Source organism: Pipistrellus hanaki, assembly GCF_964339955.1.
Source record: "Pipistrellus hanaki genome assembly, chromosome: 2".
NCBI classification, from domain to species: domain Eukaryota; kingdom Metazoa; phylum Chordata; class Mammalia; order Chiroptera; family Vespertilionidae; genus Pipistrellus; species Pipistrellus hanaki.
The window spans coordinates 96,107,308-96,124,760 of NC_140504.1; the positions used below are offsets into that span (position 1 = coordinate 96,107,308).

Genomic DNA, 17,453 nt, shown 5'->3' on the forward strand with positions numbered 1-17,453 from the left:
TTTTCTGATTGATTGATTGATTTTTGCCAAGGTCTTCAGGATTCTATTTTGTTAACAAATTGTAAAAGAACTCTTTTTGAGACAACTAAAAATTTGATTATGAACTAGTTATTAGAAGATACCAAGGATTGATTCATTAATCTTGTTGGGTTTGAAAATGGCCTTGTGGGTACATATGAAAATATTCATAATTTTTAGAGAAGTTAGTGAAGACCGTTTTAGGCAGAGTGGGTTGGGAAGTGACAGGAATGGAAGGTAGGGAATAGATTATATAGAGCCACACATACCATTCTTTGATTTCATGCTCACAGCATCAAACAGGAAGTGACATGATTAACTTGCAAAAAGTGGGCGAGTATGAGAAAAAGTGTTTGAGATGAGAAGGTGGGTGGCTCAAGGAATTTTTTATTCCTTTCCCAGCATCAACACTCACATTGAAATCCTTCAGTAAACTCTGTTGGTTCTCTTAATTTCATCACCTCCCAATTCCAAACCACCATCATCTCTTATCTGGACACAATTGTTTCCTAATTATCAACTAACCAGTCTTTCTGCCTCTGTTATTATTCCCATAATACGTTCTCCAGAGCCGCCACAGTGACTTTTTAAAGCTAATTCAGATTGTCATTGCTCTATTTAAAACATTCAATGGCTTTCTAGTGCATTTAAAATGAAATACAAACTCTGCCATAGACCATTAATTTCTATGTAACCTGACCATTATCTTCCTCACCATCCTCCTTACACAATAGTCCAACACAGGTCACTCTATAGTTTCCATTCTTTTTTCAGTTACAAATGTTCATTTTACTGAATACATTATCTAGTGTGATAGTTCTATTGTAACATTTTAACCAAACTAGTACAAACTGAACTTCATTTATAAAAAAAGAATGATTAAGTGAAAAAGTGTTCAAGTTCAGCAGCTAGATCTGAGATATTAAATAGTGACTAGATGGACAAAAATGTTGACATTAAATAGTATATTTTTATGTCATTCAATCTGGGTTCTTTAATGATTGGACAGTCATTACATATAGATTTTGTAGTTTCACATTTGGAATTTTACCTTTAGTCTAATGAACATGGCTTCTTCATTAACTTTACACACAGAACATTTCCAATCAGGGCATTTTCTGGCATATTTTTCAATAACTTATTTAGAGTCTAGCATATCAAAAATTGAACTATATGCCATTTGCCTCCAGAAGAAAGTAATGAAAATAATTTGAAATGCCACTGTCTTCATCTTCCTACTGTTTAGTAAAAGGAAGTAATAAATTGCTGCAAATTTGATTTCTCATTCCATTCTGGTTCATGTTTACAGATCATGATAGTTTAAGATAATGAACAATGCCTCATGAAAAAACTGTTTCATAGACCACCTCTTATGCTCTGCTGAGGGAAGTGTAAAATGTGTCATTGATGGAAGGGCAAGTGTCAACATTGATTCACATTCACAAATACATTTCCTCTGATCCTGCAATTCTGACAATTACCTGGAGCCTTAGAGCAGGTCAGCACCATCACCAGCTGCCAACCCTGTGCTGCTGCTGCACCAGATAAAAGGCCTTCTGAATCAGTGCCCACCAAGCGCACTGAGACCAGCCCTGCCCACGCACCCAAAGCCAACAGTTCTCTGGTTCTAGTCAGACTCTCAGAAGCAGGCAGCCAGGAGAAAACACTCTTCCTCAGTGCTCTCTAGGGCAGCTCCGACCCTCAAGGGCAACTGATCGCTAGCCCAACACTTTCAGCAATCGCCACATTTTATGGTTTTCCTCTTCTGGAAATGAAAATGTTCCTTTAAAAACAGAGATGGAGAGGTTACTCCGTATATCTGAACTCCAGCGAAGCTCTTCTGAACTCAGCGTGTCTCAAAGTTTAGCCCCGCCGGGTTTAAAATGAGTATTTTGAAGGCAACTACACAGGGTTACCGCAGGAAGTGAAATTATCTCGCTGGTACCCCCACCGCTCATAAATCGTGGAGTTCATTCAGTGGAAAACCCTATTATATACTATAGGCCTGATGCCTGAAATTTCTGCAAGAGTAGGCCTTCCTTCCCCTGGCCCACCTGCAGGCACCTGGGACCCGCTCCGGTCTAATCAGCATATTACGCTTTTATTATTACTGTGTAGATTAACATTAGCATCAGCTGAGGAAGTTAGAAGCAGGCTGCAGCGAGGCCTGGGGAGTGGGCTGAGGCTTAGGACTTGGGGAACACAGCGAAAAGGAGCATCGTTTCCCTCGGTTTCAGGCGGGGAGTCCAACAAACCCGGCGCCGCACCGGGCAGGTGGGATTGCCGGACTTTCCGGCGCAGCCGCCTCGCGTGGGGAAGAACCCGGATGAATCTCTCCTGCAGCCCGGACCCCGCCCCGCGGCCTTTGAATGGAGGAGCTGGGCGCAGCTGCCCTCCCTTCAGTACTCTGATTGGCTCACTCTCCTAGGCCCCTCCCCGTGATTGAGTGTCCGCGGTGCCAGTTACAAGCCCCAGCGGCTTCCCAGGTTGTTGTTGGAAGGCGGGGGCTCCCGCGTCCCATTAGACTGCGCGCCTCTGAGCTTGGCCGCGCGCCCTTCCTCCGGCGCCAGGAAAGCGTTGCCGACTTCTGGGCTGCAGCCCTGCAAGGAGGTGTATCCAGGCGGCTCGAGAACGACCCCGGGCAGCTTAGCGTCACCTTCGTCACCCACCCTGCGCCATGTCCTGGATGTTCCAGAGGTGAAGGGATGGAGGGGGTTGGACGTAGGAGGGTAACGGCCTGTTGGTGCCCCCAAATGAGCCTGATCTTCCCCGCGTTCCTTTCGCGGTTCTCGTGCGATTTGGACGCATGTATTCGTTTTGCTGGTGGCTCATATATCTTCGGTAGAATTAAACGCATAATTTTGGTTGGTGAGGAGAGGCTCCTCAGGCGAGTCTGGCTCCAGGGCCTTGGAGAAATCTCTGTCAAGGGCTGTGGGGAGTGGGAGGGTTCTGGGGCTCAAAGCTCCAATCCTTAGCGGGGATCTCTACTGTGTTTTATTCAGCAAAAACACCCGTTTTGAGTTCCAAGATATTACTCCTCCAGATGACTTCCTAACTAGTGATGAAGAGTTAGATTCAGTTTTATTTGGAACTTTGAGAAGCCATGTAGTTGGACTACGTTATTACACCGGAGTAGTGAGTATAACCTTAGATGTTAAGTTAAAATGTGATGTATTTATGGTATTAACCTAGAAAATAAAAATTAGATGGTGATATGTGCATTAATTTTTTTTCTTTTTTTACTATATATTTTTATTGATTTCAGAGAGGAAGGGAGAGGGAGAGAGAGACTGCCCCCTACTGGGGATCTAGCCCACAACCCCAGCATGTGCCTTTGACCGGAATCGAACTAAGGACCCTTCAGTCTACAGACCCATGCTCTATCCACTGAGCCAAACCAGTTAGGGCTAATTTTGTGCTTACTTTAAGTAATTGAAATATATATGGTCAAGAGTTAAATATTTAATGACTAATATTTCTTTACATTTATATCATACTTGTAATATACAAAACATGATTTTATGTATGGTCTCATTTAATGGCTACATTGACTCTGAGATATATAGGGCATCTATTCTCTCCTTTCTATAACTGAAGAACTGAAGTTCAGAAGGGTTATATGATTTGCCCAAAAGGCACAAAAACTGTAATGCACATTTATAAAATGACTTCCAAGTCAGTCCTTTGCTTTCTCTTCTGCCCCTCAGCACATTCCTACACTTTAATTTAAAAAAGAATATATGGTTTTATTAATTTTAGAGAATGTAAAGGAGAGGGAAAGAGGAATAGAAACATCAGTGATGAGAGAGAATCATTGATTGGCTGCTTCCTGCATGTCCCTTCTGGGGATTGAGTCTGCAACTTGTGCATGTGCCTTGATTGATTAGGAATCCATCTCTGACCTCATGGGCTACATTTTAATATTTTTATTTTAGGAAGGAAGGTATTTTTTTCTTGACTCTTTGTCTACCAATTTTTCTTCTCGTGTCTGTCTTTATTTCTATTCTCATCATTGTGTGTGTGTGTGTGTGTGTGTGTGTGTGTGTGAGAGAGAGAGAGAGAAAGAGAGAAAGAGAGAGAGAGAGAGAGGGAAAAAGAGAAAGAAAAAGAGAGAGAGAGATACATAGATAGGCATGTATAGCTAGAGATAGAGAATATATTATTTCTCTGGTAAGTAGTTGTCTTTGTTATGGTTGTCTATATTGTCTCAATAGAGACAATAAACTGCATATACCTATGATTCAGATTCAGCAGTTAACAAGCTTTTTGCACATTTGTTTCATTTTTTTTCTTTTCATCTGTCCTTTTATACTAAAAATCTTATCACTTTATACCCATGACAAAATTAGTAATTTCTCATTCTATTCCATAATCAGTTTTCTTGATTGTTTAAAAATGAATTTTTATAGTTCATTTTTTAAAATCAGAATCAAAATAAAATTTATATATTGCATATGGTTGTTACATCTCGTAAGTCATCCCTTTCCCTAAACCCCCTTTTATTTCATGTCATTGATTTGTTGAAGAAACTATATCTGTTCTATGGAAAGTTCTAGATTTGTCAGTTTTTCTGTTCTCCCATATTTTTCTTTTTAATAAATCTTTATTGTTTAGATTATTACAGTTATTCCTCTTTTTTCCCCTCAGAGCTCCCCTCCACCCAGTTCCCACCCCACCTTCTGCCCTTACCTCCCTCCCCTACTGTCCTCATCCATAGATATAGGATTTTTGTCCAATCTCTTCCAGCACCCCCTTCATCACCTTTCCCCCGAGAATTGTCAGTCCACTCCCTTTTTATGTCCCTGATTCTATTATATTCACCACTTTATTCTGTTCATCAGATTTTTTATTCACTTGATTTTTAGATTCATTTGTTGATAGATATGTATTTGTTGTCACTTTCTTGTTCATAATTTTTATCTTTACCTTTTTCTTCTTTCTCTTCTTTAAGAATACCCTTCAGCATTTCATATAATATTATAATTGGTTTGATGGTGATGAACTCCTTTTGTTTTTTCTTACCTGTGAAGCTCTTTATCTGACCTTCAATTCTAAATGATAGCTTTCCTGGATAGAGCAATATTGGTTGTAGGTTCTTGCTATTCATCACTTTGAATATTTCTTGCCACTCCCATCTGGCCTGCATAGTTTCTGTTGAGAAATCAGCTGACAGTTGTATGGGTGCTCCCTTGTAGGTAACTAATTGTTTTTCTCTTGCTGCTTTTAAGATTCTCTCTTTGTCTTTTGCTCTTGGCATTTTAATTATGATTTGTCTTGGTGTGGTCCTCTTTGGATTCCTTTTGCTTGGGGTTCTCTGCACTTCCTGGACTTATAAATCTATTTCTTTCAACAGGTGGGAGAAGTTTTCTGTCATTATTTCTTCAAATAGATTTTCAATATTTTGTTCTCTCTCTTCTTCAGGTACCCCCATAATTCTGATGTTGGTATGTTTGAAGTTGTCCCAGAGGCTCCTTACACTATCTTTATATTTTTGGATTCTTTTTTCTTTTTGCATTTCTGGTTGTGTGTTTTTTGCTTCTTTGTATTTCAAATCTTTGACTTAATTCTTGGAATCCTCTAGTCTGCTGTTGGATCTCTGTGAATTACTCTTTATTTCAGTCAGTGTATGCTTAATTTCTAGTTGGTCCTTTTTCATATCCTTGAGGGTCTCACTAAATTCTCGGAGGTTTCTAGAAGATTCTTTTATTTTTTTATTTGTATTTTTTTTAAATAAACCTTTATTGTTCATATTATTACAAAAGTTCCTCATTTCCCCCCCCCCCTCTACCAGGTTCCCACCCCCCCCTCTGCCCTTTCCCCATCCCCCATTGTCCTCATCCATAGGTGCACAATTTATGTTCAGTCTCTTCCCGCACCCCCCACTCCTCTTTTCCTTGAGAATCATCAGTCCACTCCCCTTCCATACCTTTGATTCTATTATATTCAACAGTTACTATTGTTTATCAGGTTTTTTGATTCCCTTGTTTTTTTTTTTTGTTTTTTTTTTTTTAAATATATTTTATTGATTTTATACAGAGAGGAAGGGAGAGAGATGGAGAGTTAGAAACATCGATGAGAGAGTCATCGATCAGCTGCCTCTTGCACACCCCCTACTGGGGATATGCCCGCAACCAAGGTACATGCCCTTGACCGGAATCGAACCTGGGACCCTTCAGTCCCCAAGCCTACGCTCTATCCATTGAGCCAAACTGGTCCCGGCTGTTTGTTTTTTTTTAATTGGCTTCCAAAGGGTAGTTTAAGGTCAAAAGGAGCTTCTGGTGTGCTCAGATCCCATTCATCAAATTCTGGGTAAGCTCCCTATTTTTTTGGTACAAGATTTAGCTTATCGAGACCTGGCTGAGTCAAGGTCCTATTTGTTCCTCATTCCAAGCACATAGATTAAGAAATCCGCACTGATAAGAGGATTCTGCCAGTGCCCTCGGGCTCAGCTGATAAGAACTAAAAGAATGTCCATGTACCTTCTCAGATGGCTCTCTGCATCTCCCCCCCCCTTTTTTTTTTTTTTTTACTAATTAAAATAAAATTTAAACATCAATAATAGGGCTCTAAAATTAAAAACAATTGCAAACAATGCCAATGCAAAAATAGAAGATTCTTGAGTAACCTTATAATTGTGGTTTTGATCTCTATATTCAGTAGTTTGCTTTCCTCCATTTCTTTCATTTCTGGCCTTTCTTTCTTTCTTTTTTTTTTTTTTTTTTTTTTAATATTTTTTATTGATTTTCCACAGAGAGAGGAAGGGAAAGAGATGGAGAGTTAGAAACATCGATGATGAGAGAGGAACATCTATCAGTTGCCTCTGGCACACCTCCCACTGGGGATGTGCCTGCAACCAAGGCACACGCCCTTGACCAGAATCGAAATCGGGACCCCTCAGTCCACAGGCTGACGCTCTATCCACTGAGCCAAATCGGTTTCAGCGTGGCCTATTTCTTTGTCTCCAAAATTTGGCTGCTTCCCTGTGTTGATAGAGTGGTTTTGTCTTTTAGGGCCCAGGGGCTCAGCCTCCCTAATAACCTGAGGTGGACACTCTTGGTGCACCCCTGTGTGAGCTGTGTGCACAGTCTTGTAATTAAGCCTTGATTGTTGTTGGTATCACTGGGAGGAATTGACCTCCAGTGATACCAACTGTGAGATCAGTTGTGTCTAAGATGGGAGAACTTCTGTGCAGGAGACACCCTTATGGGAAAAGACTGCTTCAGTGGGGCTTTGGTGCTCACTGATTCTGCCCCCTTAGTATCTCTTATGGATCTGAAGAGTTGTAATCTGGATAGTCTCACTCTGACCACTGGGTACACTGGCTATTGGATCTCCAAGGAGATGCAATGTCAGTCACTGTGTGAGGCCACCCAGCAGGAGCTACAGAGACATCTGCAGATTCCTTCTTTTTGTTTGTGCTTTGGAGGTGCCCAGATGAGGCCCAGCTGTGAAGCAATGCAGGTTGCTGTGGAGCCTTAGGCCTTCTTGGAGGCTCTGGGGCTCTCAGACTCAGCTGTAGTATGTTAGGTTTTAGGTTGCAAAGGATAAGGCCATTCATATGCAAAAGTCTCTGTGCACAGCTTGGGTAAAGTTGTAAATTGGGTGGGGTGGCGTCTCAGGGAATCACCAGGGTGGAGCAAACAGCAATGGCTGCCAGACAACCCTGCCCTGAAGAGGCTCCTGGATCTTTGTCCCCAAGCACCATGCAAAAACAATTATCACTGCAAGCACCTTTGAGAGAAAGCCCCCTCGTGTTCTGGCCCAATGCCAGTCAGTCCAGTTTTCCCCTGAGAGTCTCCCCTGGAAGTGGAGTTCAGAGTAGTCAGGAGCTTGTGTCTCCCTCCCAATTGAAAAAGACAATAGCATACTCAGCTGTTAGCCCCTTTTGTTATCGCCTCTGTACCTCCTCACTTCACTTCCGCACCTCTTCCAAGTCTCAGTGTGCTTTTCTCTTTCCTTCTAGTTGTATAATTTCCACTCAGCCAACCTTCCTGTAGTTCTGGATAATATCTGTTTTTTCTTTAATTGTGGTTTTGAAGTGGTTGTCTGAGGCAAGTGCAAGTTTAGGTTTTTACTTATGCCGCCATCTTAGTTTCTTTCCAGATTTTTCTTATGTTGAAGTTTCTCAAATCATTGTTTGAAGCATGCTCTGCAGGAGAATTCATAGGAAAGAATTTATGACCTGGATGTGTCTGTCTTTCATTCTCCCATATTTTCTTTATATTAGAACTTATAAAATCATTCTGTGATTGGAAATGTGTTGAAATATGTTCCCTTGAAGATTCCTTAGGAAAGAACAAAGTTTTTCTATACTCATAATTGTGCTGTTTATACTTTTGATGCTTTGCTGAATATAAAAAAATCCTTGACCCATATTTGCTCTCCATGATAACTTTGACATTGCATACAATTTTGCTGGTAAGAATTCTGCCAATAGGATCTTCTTTTCTATATAAGTGAACTGGATTTTTTTTTTTTTTTTTTTTTTTTTGCACAGATAACTAAAAGGTATTTTTCCTTATCTTGAAAGTCCAATAGTTTTATTAAGCTATATCTTAGTGCTGAGTGTTCCTTTTCTTCTATTTCAGAAAATTTTCTCTAGTTATAGTTTTAAATGTTTACTTTTTCCAAAGCTTGTTTTTATTTAAGGGACTCTATTCTACTCTCTCTATGTTAGATTGTCTGTATATATATTTGCCATAGATATGCCTATTGATTCTTCTGGAATCCTGTTTATCATATTTTTTCACTTTTCTGTTTTTCATCATTTATTTCCTTAGCCATGTTTTTTACAAGGACTGTACACTTTTATGTTCTTCTTTTTCTTTCCTAACTTTTTTCCTGAAATCTATCAGCTTGTTATTTCATATCCAGTTAGATGATTCTCTAGCTCTCAAATCCATCCCTGAGCTTTCCTATTTCTGATTTGTGCTATTTTTTCCCCCAATACTCATATCACTTTATAAATTACTTTTAAGCCATTGTAAAATATTAGATTATGGTTGTTATTGATCTTAGAACAATCATTGTTTGTTGATCTTAGAATAATTTCTGTGATACTGGTAAGCTAATAAAATAATGGGCTGATTATTTTTTAAAATGTGTATTTATTTTATAAATAATCTATGTTCATTAAGTGTGAAATGGCTAAAAGACTTCGGAAGGTCTGGGAACCCTTAACACTACCCGCTGATTAGGGCCCACTCAGGGTCCAGTTTCTGGAGGAGGCCACACACTAAAATGGAGAGAGAGACTAGAAAAGAGTTAATTTGGGACAAATGGGGGGCCAGGAGGGAGTCAACCTCTAGTGGGAAGACTCTCTAGACTAGGGGTGTCGAACTCAATCAGAGAAGGGGCCAAAATCTAAAATCCAGCCTAAATCGCAGGCCGAATGGTTTACTGAACAGTCATAAACTGACAATGTCATAAACTGACAGCGGAGTGCAGTGATGACAGCGCGGTGCGGGCCACATTGCAAGGCCTGGCGGGCTGGATTTGGCCCGCGGGCCTTGTGTTTGACACATGTGCTCTAGACTCTGGCCTTGCTATCCCTTTTATTGAGGCAGCTATGGGATACACCCATTACCCTTAAGTAGCTTTGGGAAACACCCATAGCCCTTAGGCAGGTAATAAGTGGATTATCATATCAGTAAGGATTTACATGAGGGGGAAGTTGCCTCAGTTACTATTGTCTCAATTAGATAGGGTGTGGTTGGCTCTGACTTTTCAGAGCTTCAAGGTTGACTAGCCTCTTTCTATTAGTGAGACAATGATTGGTTTCCAGCAGGAAGGGTGGGGGAAAAAGAGGGCATGAAGGGATAGTGCAAAAAAAAGAACTCATGGAAATGGACAATAGTGGGGGAGAGGGAAGTGGGAGGAGATGGAAGAGGGTGTAAGGGGATAAATAGTGATGGAAAAATAAATAAAAAAAATTTAAAAATAGCCAGAAGTAAAAGCAGTAAATATCCCTAAAGTCTAAGATCCAGAACCAAAATTTATTCCTTTTATTGTGCCTTCCACACTTTACTCTATGAACGTTTGTATGTAAATCACAACCAAATTACGTATAAATAAATATTATAGTGATCACTTTATGATTAAAAAAATGTTTATGTTGTCCTAATAATAAAAGCCCAGGATTGTAACTTATAACTGCCGATCATGACCAAAGGCTGACTAACCAGAAGTCAGTGTTGGGTTGTCGTGGCAACCTTCACACCTGCTGCCACATGCTATGAGTTGGACTGGTCAGCTCCTCCCAGCCCATAGGAGACTGGTGAGCTGCAGCTGATAGAAAGCAGTGAGCCCAGGCCAAGCTGCCCCGAGATTCCGAGGCGAAGAGCCCAGGCGAAGCCACTCCACAATCACAGGGCGAACAGGCCAGGGTGAGCTGCCCCTCGACCACTGGACGAACAAGCCAGGCCCAGCTGCCCCACGATCACGAGGCAAAGAGCCCAGGCCCAGTTGCCCTGAGATAACAGGGTGAACAGGCCAGGCCAACCTGCCCGGCAATTCCAGGAGAAGAAGCCACTCCGCTGACCAACCTGCGCTAGGGATCTGTTTGGGGGCATGGAGTCCAGGGTCTCTAGCCTGAAGCCACGGGAAGTCTCCCTCTCCCCAGAGTTAGGAGCACCAGCCCAAGTCTATCCACCGGCCTGGTCCTGACTGAGGGTGAGTTCCTGTAGGCTGGGGTTTGATCCCCACACATTAGCAGTAGGAGACCAGTGCCTTTGTTACTGCGGTGTGTCGGGTTTTAATTGGACAAATGCCAGGTGGTCCCAGTGCCAGCTTAGCAAAATCTCTTAGGAGGAGAATTCTGTCTGGGTTTCCTCAAATTCCCTCAGCCCCTGTTCACCCCTCTGTAAAGGTGCGGAACAAGTGAGGCACCTTAAATAAAAATCAGAGGTCTCCAGCAACAGTGGGCCTCTCTAATCACAGTTATTTGGACTGGATGGCATTTGAGTATTTATCTAGGCACCATGACAGAGAAACACAAGCTCAAGTCATGATCTCTGTCCTTAAAAAATTCACAATCTTATTAGAGCCTGTGGGTGATAAAAGCACAGTAATAACATCAGAATGTAAGGCAACAATTCAGAGAGAAACAGAGGCAATTGCTAGGATGATTTTCCAATAACTAGTACAAAGAGTATGTGCTATGAATTAAATAAAAAAAATATGTGTGGAAGTAGCTGCTTCATGAGTATGGCATCCCTTCCTATTTTAAAGGAAGCTGAGTTCCCTGTGAACTGTGTACTATGCTATGATATCTGAGGCACAGGACAAGGGAGGCCCTAAGTGTACTATGCTTAGATATTTGAATCATTCTTTATTGCTCAATGTGATTTATTTCTGTATGCCTCAGTTTTCTAGTAGTTAAATGACTAGAATAATTCATCTTGCTATAAAATATTACTAGAAGATCAAGTAATCAAGTGACATTTATTGTTATTTTCTATAAACGAACACTATCTCTGGTATGCTAACGTGATAGGTATTATAGAAATATTCAGATAGGGATATTAGGGAGACCTACAGGCTTGATTACAAGTGAGGCTTACTATCACAACCCAAATTTATGCTTAAAAAAAAAAAAAAAAGGCAGGGAACCAACTAGAAACTGAACTATAATAAATATAAGCCCTTAATGGGAAAATGTAAATTGGATAAGCAAGAGCAAGAAGAAAAAATTCAGATGCAAGAATGAAAACCACATTGCATCTACTCTAAGTAGCTGTTAAAAAGAATGATATACTATGAAAATAATACAGATTGTAAAGACATTTGTTCAAAGAGGATTTCCTAGAGTAGATGATATTTCAGTTAATTTTTTTAAATATGAAGAGGTTAGCTAGATAAGAAAAAGGTGTAGGGGTCCTGAATTGCAGAGGGTGCAGCTGGGGCTGAGTGAACCCTCGGCTGCGCCCTCTGTATAGGGGTCCCAAATTTTGTGTACCTGGCCTCTAGTATATTTTATAAATATTATTGTTGAAAGTATTACATAGGTCCCTTCTTTCCCCCCTTGAACCCCTTTTATCCTACCTCTACCCCCTGCCCTAGGCGTTCACTACCCTATTGTCTGTGTCCATGGCTTATGAATGTGTGTGTGTGTGTGTGTATACTAGAGGCCCGGTGCACGAAATTCATGCATGGGGGTGTGTGTCCCTCAGCCCAGCCTGCACCCTCCAATCTGTGATTCCTCTCACAATCCAGGACTGCTGGCTTGTGTTACAGAAACCCCCCCTCCTCTGCTCTGTGCACCTGCCTGCCTTCCTGATTACTCCTAACCGCTTCTGCCTGCCAGCCTGATCACCCCTTAACCACTCCTCTGCCAGCCTGATTAATGCCTTACTGCTCCCCTGCCAGCCTGGTCACCCCTAACTGCCCTCCCCTGCAGGTTTGGCCTCCCCAAACTGCTCTCCCCTACAGGCCTAGGTCCACCCCAAGTGCCATTCCCTGTAGGTCCGGTTGCCCCCAACTTCCCTCCTCTGCCAGCCTGGTCACCCCTAACTGCCCTCCCCTGCAGGCTTGATTGACCCCCACTGCCCTCCCTTGCAGGCCTGGTCCTTCCAACTGCCCTCCCTTGCTGACCTGATTGCCCACAACTGCCCTCCCTTGCTGGCTGGCCATCTTGTGGCGGCCATCTTGTGTCCACATGGGGGCAGCTATCTTGTGTATTGGAGTGATGGTCAATTTGCATATTACTCTTTTATTAGATAGGCTATATATATATAGTAGTGGCCCAGTACATGAAATTCATGAACATTAAAAGGGGATTAATTAAAGGCAACATTTTAATATTGCTATTTGCCCTTTCTATATAATAGAAGTGTCAAAGATGAAAGAAAATTAGTAAAATGTATATGAAAATCTCCCTCCTGTCAGAGTCTGGGATGCACCATTGGACCCAGAGTCAAGTCCCCCCCACCCACGTGTGCCTCTAAATTGTGTGAGACTCAGACCCGGCTGGCCTCCCCGATTGGGCTAGATCCAGACCCTGCTGCAGGTCACGCCTTGCCGGGCAGGGTGCACAGCTTCAGGTCCCCCGTCAAGCCCCACTGGGAGGGGGGCGCAGCCTGAGGTCCCCCATAAAGTCTTTCTGGTCCAGAGACCTAGTCTGAGGTCCCCCCTCAATCCCTGCTGGGTGGGGAGCACGGCCTGAGGTCCCTTGGCCTGGTGCCAGGGTGAAGGGTGTGGCCTGAGGTCTCCCAGCCTGGTGCCTGGGTTGGGATGCAGCCTGAGATCCCTTGTCAAGCCCCATGGGGGTGATGGGGAGTGCAGCCTCAGGTCCCTGCTGATTTCTCATTAAGGCTCAGTACAGGAACTCGGCGTCCACTGTGGATGCAGCCATCTTGTGTAATAGAAACCCCCCCTCCTCTGCTCCGTGCACCCCTTATTTGTGGTGGAGTGATGGTCAATTTGCATATTTCATCTTTATTATATAGGATATATATGTGTGTGTGTCTATTATATATATATAATAGACATAAGTTTTTTGATTGATCACTTCCCACCCTCCCACCCTCCTCCACATTAACCTCTGAAATTCCAGTCTGTTCAGTGTTTCCAAGTCTCTGGATCTCTTTTGTTCATCAGAGTCCCCATATGAGTGAGATCATATGATACTTGTGATCTGACTGGCTTATATTGCTTAGTATGATACTCTCCAGGTCCCTTCATGCTGTATCAAAGGGTAAGAAACCCTTAATTTTTTTACTGCTGTATAGTATTCCCTGGTGTAAATGTACCACAGCTTTTTTTATCCACTCATCTACTGTTGGGCATTTTGGCTGTTTACCATCTTAGCTATTGTAAATTATGCTTCTATGAACATAGGGGTACATATATCCTTTCTGATTGGTGTTTCAGGTTTTATAGGATATATTCCTAGAAGTGGGATCACTGGGTGAGATGCCAGTCCCATATTTAATTTTTTGATAAAACTCCATACTCTTTTCCATGATGGCTGCACCTGTCTGCATTCCCACCAGCAGTGTACTAGGGTTCCCTTTTCTCCACATTCTCACCAACACTTGTCATTTGTTTATTTGTTGATGGTAGCCATTCTGACAGGTGTGAGATGGTATCTTATTGTCATTTTAATTTGTATCTCTCTGTGATGATCTTCCTGTTTTAAAATTGTGTTTTTGTTTTTTTTTTTTGGTTTTCTGATTGAGTGACTTTGAGCATTTTTTTTTTTTTTTTTTTTTTAATATTTTATTGATTTTTCACAGAGAGGAAGGGAGAGAGATAGAGAGTTAGAAACATCGATGAGAGAGAGTCATCGATCAGCTGCCTCTTGCACACCCCCTACTGGGGATATGCCCGCAACCAAGGTACATGCCCTTGACCGGAATCGAACCCGGGACCCTTCAGTCCCCAAGCCGACGCTCTATCCATTGAGCCAAACCGGTCTCTGAGCATTTTTTTCATATCTTTTTTTTTTTGTCTTCTTTATGTCCACTTTGGAGAAGTATCTATTTAGGTCCTTAGCCTATTTTTATAATTGGATTTTTTGTCTTTCTTTTGTTAAATTGTACACTTACCTTATACATTTTGAATATCAGCCAAAACCGGTTTGGCTCAGTGGTAGAGCCTCGGTCTGCGGACTGAAAGGTCCCAGGTTAGATTTCGATCAAGGGCATGTACATTGGCTGCAGGCACATCCCCGGTGGGGGGTGTGCAGGAGGCGGCTGGTCGATGTTTCTCTCTCATCACCATTTCTGGCTCTCTATCTCTCTCTTCCTCTCTGTAAAAAATCAATAAAATATATTTAAAAAATTTTGAATATCAAACCTTTATTAGATGTATCATTGCCAAATATGGTCTCCCATGCAGTGGGCTCCTTTTTTGTTTTGTTGATGATTAGTTTCTTTTGCCCTAGGAGATATATCCTTAAACATACTGCTACCAGAAATGTCTGAGATTTTGCTGTGTATGGTTTCTTTTAGGAATTTTATGGTTTTATAAGTTATATTTAAGTCTTTTATCCATTTTGAGTTTATTCTTATGAATGGTGTAGGTAGTCTAGCTTCATTTTTTTGCATGTATCTGTCCAATTTTCCCAATACCATTTATTGAAGAGACTAACTGTCTTGACTCCATTGTATGTCGTGGCTCCTTTGTCAAATATTAATTGAGTGTAATGGCTTGGGTTGACTTCTGGGTTCTCTGTTCTTTCCATTGATTTATATGCCTGTTCTGGTGCCAGTACCAGACTGTTTTGATTACAGGGACTTTGTAATATAACTTGATATCTAGTATTGTGATTCCTCCAACTTTGTTCTTTTTTTTTTTTTTTTTTTTTTTTTTTTGAGATTGCTGTGGATATTCAGGGTCTTTCTTGGTTCCATATAAATTTTTAGAGTATTTGTTCTAGATCTGCGAAATAATGCTCTTAGTATTTTAATAGGGAGTGCATTAAATCGGTAGATTGCCTTGGGTAGTATGGACATTTTAATGTTAATATTGATGTTAATTCTATCAACCCATGAACATAGTATATTCTTTCACTTGTTTATATCTTTCTCTATCTCTTTTTTCAAATTCCTGTAGTTTTCCAAGTACACGTCTTTTACCTTATTGGTTAAGTGTATTCCTAAGTCATTGTTTTTATATCAATGCCTTTGTTGTTATTAATCAATTTATATCTTATTTTCATACTTATTTTACTAATTTTCTTTCATCTCTGACACTTATAGAGAAAGGGTGAATAGCAATATTAAAATATTTCTTCTTAGTAATTTTCTTTCAATTTGCACAAATCTGTGTACTGGGCCACTAGTAGTTTGATATCCAGCATTGTGATCACTTCTACTTCTTTCTCAAGATTGCTACAGCTATTTTGGGTCTTTTATGGTTCCATATAAATTTTTGGAGTATTTGTTCTAGCTCTGTGAATTATGCCTTTGATATTTTAATTGTAATTTCATCAAATTGTACATTTCTTTTTTTTTTTCTTTTTTCTTTTATTGATTTTTTACAGAGAGGAAGGGAGAGAGATAGCTAGGAACGTCGATGAGAGAGAAACATTGACCAGCTGCCTCTTGCACACCCCCTACTGGGGATGTGCCCAAAACCACGGTACATGCCCTTGACCGGAATCGAACCTGGGACCTTTCAGTCCGCAGACCAACGCTCTACCACTGAGCCAAACCTGCTTCGGCAAATTGTACATTTCTCTGGATAGTATAGACATTTTAATGGGTGTTAATTCTTCTAGTCCATGAACATGGTATACATTTCCATGTATTTGTTTCTTCAAATATTTCTTTTTTCAATGTTCTGTAGTTTTCCAAGTACAGGTCTTTTAACTCCTGGTTAAGTTTATTCCTAGATATCTACTTTTTTTTTCTTTATTAAGGTAGTACATACATGTCCTTATCCCCCCATTGCCCCGGTATCTACTTTTTGTTGTTGTTGCAATGGTAAATGGGATTGCTTTTTTATCTTCTCTTTCTGAGAGTTCATTATTGGTGTATAAAAATTGCATTGATTTGAGAATATTGATTGTATCTTTCTACTTTGCTGAATTCATTTATTAAGTTTAGTAGATTCCTGGTGGAATCTTTAGGGTTTTCTATGTACAATATCATATCATCTCCAAATAACGAGAGTTTTACTTCCTCCTTTCCAATTTGGATGCCTTTAACTTTTCTTCTTGTCTGATTGCTGTGGCTTAAACTTCCAGTACTATGTTGAGTAAGAGTGGTGAAAATGGATATCCTTGTCTTGTTCCTGTTATTAAAGTGTTTACTTGTGCCGAGGCCGGTTTGGCCCAGTGGTAGAGCGTTGGTCTGCGGACTGAAAGGTCCCAGGTTCGATTCCGGTCAAGGGCATGTACATTGGCTGCGGGCACATCCCTGGTGTGGGGTGTGCAAGAGGCGGCTGGTCGAAGTTTCTCTCTCATCAACGTTTCTAACTCTCTCCCTCTCCCTTCCTCTCTGTAAAAAATCAACAAAATATATATTTTTTTTAAAAAAAATAGTCAATAAAAAGTAAGGAAAAAAAATAAAGTGTTTACTTGTAGTTTTTGCCATTACTATTTGTTGGCTGCAGGTTTGGCCTTTAGTATGTTGAGGTATGATCCCTCTATTCCCACTTCACTGAGAGTTTTTATCAAAAAATGGTGCTGGATTTTGTCAAATGCTTTTTCTGCATTTGTTATATGGTCATGTGGTTTTTATCTTTTATTTATGTGATGTATCACATTTATTGATTTATGAATATTGTACCAGCCTTACATCCCTGACATAAATCCCATTTGATCATCCCATTGTGATATCTTTACTTCCTTCTTCTTTCTCAAGATTGCTGCTCTATTTGGGGTCCATATAAATTTTAGGAGTATTTGTTCTAGCTTTGTGAATTTAACATATTGTTGGATCTGCTTTGCTAATATTTTGTTGAGTATTTTAGCATCTGTGTTAATCAGG

At 40.8% G+C, this 17,453-nt stretch overlaps 1 protein-coding gene across 3 annotated transcripts in view; it reads left to right on the forward strand.

Annotated features, from left to right (window-relative positions):
• The first annotated feature begins 2,456 nt into the window (after positions 1-2,456).
• Positions 2,457-17,453, forward strand: part of HLTF (helicase like transcription factor) — a 116,322-nt gene continuing 101,325 nt past the window's right edge. For all 3 annotated transcript variants that reach the window (XM_084875932.1, XM_084875933.1, XM_084875934.1), the window contains exons 1-2: positions 2,457-2,715; positions 3,021-3,153. In XM_084875932.1, coding sequence (XP_084732058.1) covers positions 2,696-2,715; positions 3,021-3,153 — 153 coding nt within the window. In that variant the 5' untranslated portion in view covers positions 2,457-2,695. The remainder of the gene's footprint in view (positions 2,716-3,020; positions 3,154-17,453) is intronic.